At 33.9% G+C, this 11,615-nt stretch overlaps 1 protein-coding gene and 1 non-coding gene across 6 annotated transcripts; both read left to right on the top strand.

Moving 5' to 3' along the window:
* Positions 1-3,505: 3,505 nt before the first annotated feature.
* On the top strand, positions 3,506-3,577 carry TRNAD-GUC (transfer RNA aspartic acid (anticodon GUC)). The gene has a single exon. It is a non-coding gene; the product is annotated as a tRNA-Asp (tRNA).
* Positions 3,578-3,651: 74 nt separating this feature from the next.
* Positions 3,652-11,615, top strand: LOC145101134 (DNA binding protein). Of its 5 annotated transcripts, XM_079038299.1 has the most exons (16): positions 3,652-3,876; positions 4,749-4,856; positions 4,938-5,084; positions 5,226-5,798; positions 5,899-6,043; positions 6,150-6,239; positions 6,317-6,634; positions 6,747-7,142; positions 8,511-8,893; positions 8,992-9,059; positions 9,164-9,382; positions 9,483-9,611; positions 9,693-9,980; positions 10,046-10,161; positions 10,279-10,389; positions 11,141-11,615. In XM_079038299.1, the coding sequence occupies exons 1-15, from the start codon at positions 3,772-3,774 to the stop codon at positions 10,371-10,373; spliced, it is 3,180 nt and encodes a 1,059-aa protein (XP_078894425.1). In that variant the 5' UTR covers positions 3,652-3,771; the 3' UTR covers positions 10,374-10,389; positions 11,141-11,615. The 5 variants fall into 5 exon arrangements, with proteins under 5 accessions (XP_078894425.1, XP_078894426.1, XP_078894429.1 ...); XM_079038300.1 differs by lacking the exon at positions 11,141-11,615 and having other exon boundaries at positions 10,049-10,161; positions 10,279-10,645; XM_079038303.1 differs by lacking the exon at positions 11,141-11,615 and having other exon boundaries at positions 10,046-10,128; positions 10,279-10,645.

Below are 11,615 nucleotides of genomic sequence, written 5' to 3'. Positions count from 1 at the left end.
AAGCTTCAATGATTCCCCTCTTCCTTCTTCCTTCAAATCACCCAAAAAAATGGCTTGGAAGCTTGAATGAGCAACAATGGAGCTTAGGGTTCGGTGTTCTGGGTGAAAGAGGCAGTAAAGGAACCCTAGGAGAGAGAATGAGACGTTTAAATAGGCTCAAAGTCCCAGATTTAGGGTTTTCCTCGTTCAGACCAGACTCGCTGAGTCTCTTTGGCCGACTCGCCGAGTCGGTCACTTACTCCTTGACCCGGATCCCGCTCGGACTCGCCGAGTCGTCCCTTAAAATTAGGGTTTCCTTTCCTTTCTTGGCCTTCCTGACTTTGGGTGTTACATTCACTTTGTAAAAGAGTGAGTACGATGCGAGACAAAAAAATTTAGCTCTTATATCAAATACTACATCAAAACTCGATCTCTAATATATAACTAACTTTTTGATACGAAACCCGAAAATGATTCTATAAATCATCCGAAGTTTACTTGGGGAAGAAGGTGACCTTAGCCGTTCACCTTCGTCTACAACAGTTCTGGGTATTTTTGGGAAGAAAAAGTTAGGAAAAAATCCTAAACTAAATGAGACTCATAGGAAAATTTTGTAGGAATGAAAAGTCATTTCCTAAGATATCTCATTTTTCATTTGAAGTTCTTGTTTCAACATATATATATATATATATATATATATATATATATATATATATATATATATATATATATATATCAGGCGGTGAGTTGTTACCCAATTATTCGTTTTCTTAAAATGGTCGTATTTTTTTCATATGAACTCCGTTTTCAACACTATTTATGTTCACAATTTCCTATTTTCATGGGTTAGGTGATGAGCCTATTGATACCACATAATAATGTCTAATACATATATCTCTTTCAATCATATGCATTAACCCATTCTTTATGTATAATGACATTGTTCCTTTATTAGGGACTCATATCAATCCAAGACTTGATTGATAATTTGGGTGTGTTTCAAAGTAAAATTCTGCATAAACAACAAAACCATATCTTTATTACACACCAGGTCTACTACAACAATGATTAGACTAACACTGTTCGTTTAATGATGACCTAATTTATATAGTTGTCACATACTACCATTAGTCAAAAATTATGGATGCATTTTGTTAGTCCTAAAGATAGATGTACTATTGCACTTTTATTGTTCCCAAATGAGGACGCACTTATATTAATCCCACATAGGGATGTGCTCGTATTGATTTATTTGGAGGCGATTACATAAGACTTACTATAAGCATTAATCATAAGGAAGTTGACTGTATATACTAAGTATTTTACTCTTTATATGTTTATGTTTATGCTATCACTAGTTTATAACCCGTGATAACCACGATTATAAAATTAATTAAACTTTCATATTAAAAAATCAAAATTATTAATCAATTATTTTAAATAAACTATTACTTACGAGATATTTTTTTAGTTATATAAAATTATAATTGTTGATTTAGATAAATGTGTGGAGTTATATCATTTTATAATTTATATTAATTTTATTTTATTTTTTAATCTAATGTTATTAATTTAAAATAATTAAAGGAATAAATTTTAAAATTTGAAATTTAAAATTTAAAATGAATTATTAATTTAATAAAATTAAAGTGAGAAATTTAAAATTTGAAATTTGAAATGAATAATTAATAGGTTGACAAGTGGCATGATAAATAATATATAACATTAATGAGGGGTACTCATTGCATGACACTTGTCAATATGAGATTAAACCTATTCTTTTATTAGAACAGGGAGATATGTTGATTTGTTAAGATATTTATAATCAATTATATATAATTTTATATATATGCTAACCACTATTTAACTTTTAAGCTCTTTGTAGCTTATCATTGTTGTTATGTTTAAATTATTTCAGGTACATATATTATTAGTAGCACGAGTAAAGAATCAATTGACTTTGAGATAACATTAAAAAAGATAGGTGTTTACACATGATATTATAGTTACATCACACTTATGGTAGGAACAATATAATTTTGTACTTTAAGTGTGGTTGTTGATATGACATGTATCATTTGCTAGTCTAATATACACCATATATATGTATACTATATGAAATACAAGAAAATATTAGGTGTAACTTATACTAGAATTAGAATGTTGCATAAATAAATAACAAAATGTTTATAGAAAATGGTATATTTTGTGTTATGTTACTAAGACAAAATGACCGAGGGTCTAAATCTCGTCGAAAATAATAATGCAACTTAAGAATAGATTAGAAAATGTATGAATGTTTCAAAAATACATAAATAAGTAAAATCATGTAACTTGTATCCATGCGCTTCATATTCGCCCGGAGTTTGCTCCCAGAAATATAGCCATCCCTGCCCCCTCACGTCAATCCCACGAGCCTCTTATCCATTCTCATTCAATCACGGCAGGGTAGCAAATCAAAATATCAAAACTCACATTGGGTTTAGGGATAATCAGGCTCAAACTGATGACTTCCACCACGTCAAGGTGACACTTTACCGCTGAGTTATATCCCTTCCCTGCCCCCATCGAGAAATATAACCGATTAATCCTAAGGCAAAGGGTCGAGAAACTCAACGACACTATTCTTGAACAACTTGGGGCCGGACTTTTTTTTCCCGCACTATTACAGATATGAAAATAATGGGAAAATAGGATTCGGTTGTCAACTGTCCCTATCGGAAATAGGATTGACTACGGATTTGAGCCATATCACATGGTTTCATAAAACCACACGATTTTCCCAATCTAAATTAAGCAGGTTTTACATGAAGAAGATTTGGCTCAGCGTGTTCTATTCGATACAGGTAGGAGAAGAACCCGACCCGGTATTATTAAAAAATAAAGGAAGCATTGTATATATACATGTAAAATCATGTATATATATTTGCTCTATTGCGATGGAGGTGTAGAATTCTATTGAGAAATGGTGTGACATTTTGATGCCTAGAGTTTGGTCCATCTCTGATCAGCTCTCTTGGGTGGATGTCATTAATTTGGTTAATTGGAAGAAGTTCAGACTAGAAGCGGTGTATGTTGTTACGTGTTGGATTGTATGACTTTTTATGAATGAAATGTTGTTTGACAAATGTAGTTTGAGGAAGAACAATATTACAAATAATATTTTTTTTCTTATTGTTGTTGTTTTAGAATGTCTAAGTGTTGTGTTAATTGGATTGATCGGTTGGAAAACCTACGTAATCTTGTTTTTCTTTAATCTAGTGAATTGCTAGTCTTGTGTGTTTATAGAAGTTGGCTTTTCACAAAAATATACATTTAGTACATGATATTACTTCAATACTTTTTATAAAGAAAACCTAAAAATATTGATGTAGTGAACGTGGAACAGTCATTGCAATTTAATACCTCGTTAAATTAATTCCAATTAAGGTATATCCTATAAGCCTACTAAAAACTTTAAAAAATTGCTTGAATAATAAAAACTATTATTAAACATTAAGTAATATATATCTTTACTTTCAACCAAGTCGTTGTAGTATAGTGGTAAGTATTCCCGCCTGTCACGCGGGTGACCCGGGTTCGATCCCCGGCAACGGCGACTTTTTGCACGTGTGAGTTTGTGACCATCTCTTCTATTTGGAGGGAAACGCGAACGCCATTTTTTACTTTTTTATTTCCCGCTACATTTACACACACACTCTCTCTCTCTCTCTCTCTCTCTCTCTCTCTCTCTCTCTCTTACACACACACACACACGAGCAACATACACAGTAATTCGCTTGGCACAATACAATGACGGAGCAGGTCGTCGACGAGAAATCAGACGATCTGGATATTGTTTCAATCGGAAAGTTATATCAAGGTCCATGGGAGAAGAAATATTGGAGTTCATCCAGGGTTTGTTAATTCCATCTTTCACGTTTTCACCGCTTCATATGTATAGTTACTTATGAGCGAGTTGTATGTTAATTATATGACTTGTATTTGGAGCTATCGATCATGATTAAGCCGTAGAATGGATTTGATATTGACCTAAAGCAGAATCCGCTGCAAATTGGATTAGGTTAGGGCAAATGTAGACAAATTAGAGATATATCTAGTACATCTGAATGAAAATTTACCGTATCTTAAGCTATTAATAGTTGATTTATTTTAACCGAAGACCAAATACAGTTTCTAGCGAACCACCCCTGACTATGATCTGTTGGAATGCAGACTAATTCGTGCCACATCACATAATTGGATACAAGATAGAGTTAGATTCAGAGGCACATATGTGTATTGAATGTCTGATTCACTGTTCAGTGTTCACATATTGGCCTTAAGGGAATAGGTCTTATTTCTTCCGTTTTTGGTAACAAGGATAGTTGAATAAGCTATAGTGCTAAATATGATGGTATAACTTGTATTTTGAGCTAGTAATATCCAACTTAGAGGATCTGCTTCATATTGAGCTTAGAAAGATGGTTAATATGGCACTAACTCAAAGTAGTTTTATTGATGAATATGTTCTTAGGTAGCAGTCTATTAGAGGGCATAAAACATTCATATCGAAAGGCTATCTTTGTAAAAAAAAAGTTATATTAAGTTTATCAGAGTGGCTAAAATGAGTACAATATTATAGGAAGAAGGATTTGGAATGAACAAAGATAGTTAATTCCACTCTTCCTCATATTACAGATGTTTTAATTTAACAAATGGTTCAGTTTCTGAGGAGACGGGGTGGTATTTTTCATCACTATTTTATATATACTCTCTTGTATTCTCAGGGCAAAGATCGACATCCATATCCAGTTGGATATGTAGCTCATCGCACGTGTAATGGGAATACTTATAAGATGGCAATTCTCGAGGGACTTAAAGGACCTGAATTTGCGGTGAGTGGATAAGTCAATAATATTTCCAGCTTCTAGGACCCTTATTATTGAAAAGAAACAAGAATGAAATCTATAAATAAGGTAACTTTGCAGATTAGTTCTACGGATGGGGAATCTTGCTCTGGGCAAACTCCAGATATTGCATGGGAGGGCTTTCAAAAGAAGAGCTGTGTTCGCATCAAATTTTGGAGAGGGAAGAGATTTTCATGCAAGATAGATGGTGCAGAGGTAGTTTAACTATTCTGGTTTCTTCTAGTGTATTGAAGATGAGTTTCATTTCAAGTGTATATCATAGTGCTAACTTTGGTACTCTTCATAAGCAATTAATTATATTGTGCTAACTGCAATTCCTTTCTTCTAACAATGCAGCTTTTTGGATTCAAAAACCCACTTGTTGCAAGGTTACTGAGGGGATTGAAGGCAAATGCCAGCCCAATTGTTGAGAAAAGTTTACCATCTTCTTGCTTTGGCAATGAGCAGCCTGAAGGAACAAACGAACATCATACTCAAGGCACTGTGCATTATGCAGAGACATGTAAAGACCCTGATTTGCAAATGAACTTGGTTAAAACCGAGGGTAAAGAGAAACGAAGTAAGAAACGTAAAGAAGTTCATGTGAAATCAGTTATTGGAACCCAACATAAAAGAGAACGACCTCAAGATCTGACACAAACTGGCCATGAGAATCATAACAATAGGATTCCTTTGCATTTGTCGAATTCAAATGAAAATAAACCAGGCCTGGAAAAGATGGATTGCAATGGAGATAATAAATCTCATTTATTATCAACACAAGATGGACTGCAGCTCGATTCCTCTATTTCTTCTGAAAATCTTGAAAAAGAGAAGTGTCCTGCTGTCCTAGAAGCAGGCAATTCTATTGGTTCCAAAGATGTTATATCCAACAAAGAAGGTATCAACTTGTTCAAAAAGCAGGAAAATGTAAGTGTCATCCTAACCAGTTATCTCTGCTCTAATTTGGTGGATTATAAATAATTTCACTGGTAGTTAGTTAATGCTGCACAGAAATGTTTTTTCACAGCTTGATGTATTGATATCTACCTGCAAATGGGAGCCCACTTCCTCGAAAACAACAGATGAAAAGGGAGACCCACCAGTTCAAAAAGGTTCACAGATGATGGATAATGTGGACCTCTATGCACCTGATACTTTGGATCCAGCCTTAGGTATTGATATTCTTTGCTAATTTTGTTACCATATATTTGGCTGTTGGTGTTTTGGTTGAATGCTTATTCTTTAGCCTTGTCTAACATTTTTCTATGAAAACATCAGATGAAAAGGGTGACCCACCAGCTAAAAAAGATTCACAGATGTTAGATGATTTGGACCTCCATGCACCTGATACTTTGGATTCAGCCTTAGGTATTGACATACATTGCCAATTTTATCACCATATTTTTGGCTGTTTGTGTAGTAGATGACAACAGTTTTCTATGCAGAGGTGATCCCTGAAGAAACTAACTGTTCTATAAATGAAAAGTTAAATGGTGGCCAGATTTTAGTTTCTGAAAAATGTGTAACAGAGTCAGAGGCAAAAGATGAGATGGTTATTGGTACTGGTATTGGGAGTGATAATTCTTACAAGAGTGATTCAGATTCAGTTGGACATGAGATAACCAATTCAATGATGACTTTACTGCTTCCCCGGGCTCTTCCTCTGCTTAAGACTTATTCAAGAAAGAAAAAGAAAAATCTTTATAAAATGTCCCAAGAGGAAAGAAAGGGAACTAATCAATGTCCGAAAGATGAACCTCCAGGTCAGCATTACATCTGCAAAATTAAAATTTTACCTTACATGTAGTGTCAGTTTATCAAGGGTTTTTTTTTTTTTTTTTTCTTCATGGGGGGCTTGTTTTACTTAATTGGCAGCCAAATCTTTTGAGGAACTTCAGCTGGAGAATCATCAAGGTGTAGAAGATTCAACAGCTATTGCACCTGATAGTTTTGAGAATCATCAATGCGAACCCATGGAGTCCTCTCAGGCCAGACAATTTCAAGATGCTGATAGAGCTGATGAAAGTACTTCTGGTGTAGATTTACCATGCACCCATGAAGGGCATCATGTTTGTTCTAATAGTGAAGATACATGTCATGTTGAGAAAACTACCAGAAAAACTAAGTCTGATGAAGATGTAGAGTTGGTTTTGGAGAAGAGTCCGCAAAGAGGTGGCAGAATCATGGATACTTATGATTTGGGCAACATATCTCCAAGCAGGAAGGATCCCAAGCTAACAGATATCAAAATCTCTCCTTGTCACATAGAAGGTAGTGTTCTGGAGCCAATTCTTATATATATATATATATATATATATATATATATATATATATATATATATATATATATGCTGGTCATGATTTTACCATATGATGAACGTAGGTCCAGTTTCTACTTTCTAGGGTGTTAAGCCTTCTTCTAGCTATTAATATGAAAAAGTAACATATCATACTCCTTACGATAGAAAAACAGTGCATAATAGAGATAAACTTTCGTCAGAGAGGAAATCCATGATCATAGGGTAGAATTTGAGTACCTATCATTGTAACATGAAAGAGGCATTCCTCCATTATACTTCTACAAGTCATGTAGGATACCATATTTCATTTATGTCACTATAATGACACTTCACCAGTACAATCATATTTTCCTTTATTTTTTTTATTTTTTTAAGTCCATTAATACCAACCAACTTTTAGTTACATTTATTTACAATATGCCTGTTTGTATACACATCTTGTGTATACATGCATATAATACACACAATATATACACATAATATTAGTATACATACATTCATACCATATAACTTAATCTACTTCCAAATTCTCAAGCTTATATCTCATTATGAAAACGTACTTTTCATTATTATATATTGTTACATGCGGCTTGTCATTTTATTAGTTCTAATTCTCATAAATGCTTATACACATGCATATCCATGTATTATCTCTTTGATTTTTCAAGACAATATTGTATCAATCACATATCTTTTAACTTAATGTTATTTCTCATGGCAAATCTTTAACATTTTTTAAATTTGGTACCATAATCAGATGTTGACTATTTACCAAAATGTCAACAGTCATTTGCTCTTTGAATTTTCAATTCTTCATACACGTTTTTTTTTTTTTGACGGTTAACCAACTTAAGGGGCCCCATCAACTTTTTCATCATTATTTCCATAAACTTAGTTTGACAAGTTACTATTTAGCCAATGTACTTTGAAGTTGTTGACATTTTGGTTCCATTCTATCAACTCCAACTTATAGTCATCAACAATAAACGTATCTTGAACCAATTTCACATCTTATTCATGTTTCTTCATTATTTTACAAAAGTCAACCAAAGTTAAAGGTCTTAGAATCATCATCATCATCATCATCCCTATTCCCTCAACATGCACAGCAATCCATTTATGTTTATAAATCATCTTCTGATATCCTTAACAGTTTCCAATACACAAATCCAACAAGCATATTAATAATTAGAAGACCTAATTAATCCAACATTTTTGTGTGTCTTGGGAAGTTATGTTGTCCATGGAATGCATCATAAAGCATGACATCCTCTTATTCCCCATCATACTTTCTGTAAGGTACAGTAGAACCATGTAAAGCATCCATTTCAATGATTAGTTTCAGGAACGACCACTGCAGTTGATGCTAAGTCTGCAAGTCAACTGAGTTTGATTTCAACTCAGTGTGAGATGACTAAAATAGTGGATAATGAAGTGGAAGTGAAAGATGAGTCATGCTTAAATAAGTCGCATTATGATGAGCTACAGAACGTATTTGAGGTTGTAGGTTGCTATATGCATCCAACCCCAATCTCAATGGTAATGTTGAGAAGAAAAGGGAATGAGGTCTTGATATGTGTTTTGTGTGGGTATCTGATGGAAAAAGAGAGGACACTTCTCGTTTACACGGCATCTATTAAAGGCGAAAAGAAAGGACATCCTTCTTTCATTGGTCACACAAGAATTATCTCACCAGTTTCAAGAAACGCATCTGGTGACCAAGTAAGTCAAAGTCAAAGTCAAAGTATTCTATATTTATAGTCCAGCCAGATGCATTTTCAATTCACCAATATAACATGTTTTGTTTTTTCCTTCACCAGGTTATGCAGTTTACTCCAGATGGCAAATGCCTTGTTTTACTGAACAACATCACGTCTCCTTACTGCAGGTTTGCCACACAACTCCAGATATTGTTCATGTACATATTTCAATTGTTTGATGATTGGTAACTGACATAAAAAGAAAATATTATTTTAAATTTAATACTCTTAGGGAGGGTGGTGTGAAGTGTCAGTTTTCAGCATGTACACCAGATAGCTTTGAGAAGAATGCGGTTAAAATTGTGCAAGTAAAACTGGGCTATGTTCATGTAGTATGCAAACTCAAAACAAGTAGCAGTGTTTGCTGCATATTAGTTTGTGAACCTAATTACCTCCTTGTTGCTGAAGAAACTGGAAGAATGAATTTATGGACCATGAACTCAACATGGAGGTATGTTTCTTTATATGAATATTTTAGACCTTCATTACAAATTGAAATTCAAATACCCATATATGAATGATTTGCATATTTTTATTTTTTACTCTTGCAGTGCAGCAACAGAACACGGGTATTTAGCAACATCTGATTGCATGTCTGATTCTGTAGTTTCTATGAAAAAAATACCAAATTTCCCAGGTCTGGTTGTTGGTCATACTGCATTTGGAGATTTTTGCTTGTGGTAAGCACCTTCATTTTTAACATATGTTATTTTTCCTTCCCTGAAATGAACCACAGACATTTTGATATTTTGATTTTACAGGGATGTAACAAGAAGAATCCTGGTATCAAAGTTTTCAGCTCCAGGAACTTCATTTCTTTCCTTCCTTCCAATTAATACATTCAGGTGTCCAAAAAGTGGTTGTAAAAAGAAACAAGAGGAAACACAAACAGATGATCATGATAATGAAGATCTGTCTCTTGTTCTTCTTGTTTCATCTGTCTCAAATCAGCATCTTAATGATGAAAAAGCATTAAAAGATTGTAGATGCTGGAGTCTAGCATTGCTGGCCAAAAACAAGCTGATTTTGCTGAATGCTTTGGATCCAAGGTACATTCATTTTTGTCTAACAATTAGTAAGAATGAAATGAAATAAGTAATTGTGTGGTGTGCAGTAGCACCGTAGCTGGTGTATCAGCAGGGTATGGAATCATGTGTACATGTGAGGGCTCTCTGTACATATGGGAATTGTCTTCAGGTGCTAAGCTTGGTTATCTCACCCATTGCACAGGTACTTATATATATATATATATATATATATATATATATATATATATATATATATATATATATATATTTTTTTTTGCCTAATAACTAACTGAAATATTTCTATAAATATCTTTTACAGGAGCCACAGTGTCATGTTTGGTGGCGGATGATTCGGGTGTATTTGCAGTGGCTGTGGACGGGAGCCAGCTGCAGGTATATGCTCTTGGAACATGAGAAAATAAAAACCAAGGTAACAAAATAAGGTCGTGAATAGTGCCAATATGGAGTAGAATATTTTGTCCTTATAAATTCAGCTTTCTTCTCCTTACCTTTGCTCTTAATGTGTCAGTGTCATACATAAATAAATGTATATAATCAAACAAAATATTAGCAACCACACACTCAATGCAAAAGACGTGCCTTCTTTACCCGACATGGGATACATCTGTTGGGATATGAGACAAAGATGATTAAAAAAAATCAAATTAGTTTGATATGATACTAAATTGCATGAGCTAGATTATGATAGATATATAGTTTGTTTAAGATTGATTGATAACTACACACGGTATATTTAAAACAACTCTTCAAAGATTTTAACACTTATTATATCGTCTAGATACAGTTTCATCTCAATAAGAGTCTATATACTCTTTTTTCGTGTGGAAAGAAAATCCAGAATTCCATTTGTCCCAAATTTCAAAATCATGATGAAGCCACTTCATTCGTGGCTACTACACGAACGTGACTCCTTCTATATTCTTTCCATCGCCCAATGAGTCGTAAAATACAACATATTATAGCCAAAAACCCTAAAACCCCAATAAGCATAACACCCGATATTTGCCATACATAATTTGCTTCTTTTAAAAACCCCTTGCACAACATGGTGTAGCCATTCACCAAAATTATGCATAAAAAATGTAAAATCTCCTTAAACATCATCTCATCCTCATCATCCGAGACAAAAATCTTACCATGTTTCCACACGTAAATGACAGAAATACCCGTAACACCAATGATGATGAATACGGCACCCAAAATAAACATGGGTAACGGTACAAGGTTTATGTTGGAGGTTACATAAATCTTTTGTAAAACGACAAACAGGAATTCGAGGAGTGTGGTCAGTGGTAAGGAGTATAGTCGCATGATGAACCAGAAGCAGCCGAATAGATAGAGGTTTCCTATATATAAGAATTGGTATTTTCTGCCATAAATAAACCAAACGGCCGAGTTTACGTTTGAAAGCCCTGTGAAACAAAACACATCAACCAGCTCTTTCAAGTTTGTTTCTGACGAGGATAATCCGGCATCAACATTAATATCATTCATTGTAATTGTAATTAATTAGCTGTGTGCTTATTTGGTATAAGATATTTGTACCATGAATCAATCATGCATAGGGAATGATGGAAACAGATTTCAAGTACATTTTATACCTCCATTGAATGAATGGCGTTAAAAGAGCATAAA

This window comes from Lactuca serriola, chromosome 4, assembly GCF_051521515.1.
Source record: "Lactuca serriola cultivar US96UC23 chromosome 4, Lser_US96UC23_V15, whole genome shotgun sequence".
In the NCBI taxonomy this organism is placed as follows: domain Eukaryota; kingdom Viridiplantae; phylum Streptophyta; class Magnoliopsida; order Asterales; family Asteraceae; genus Lactuca; species Lactuca serriola.
Note: the sequence above shows the minus strand (reverse complement) of the source record. Positions and strands in the feature narration are given on the sequence as shown.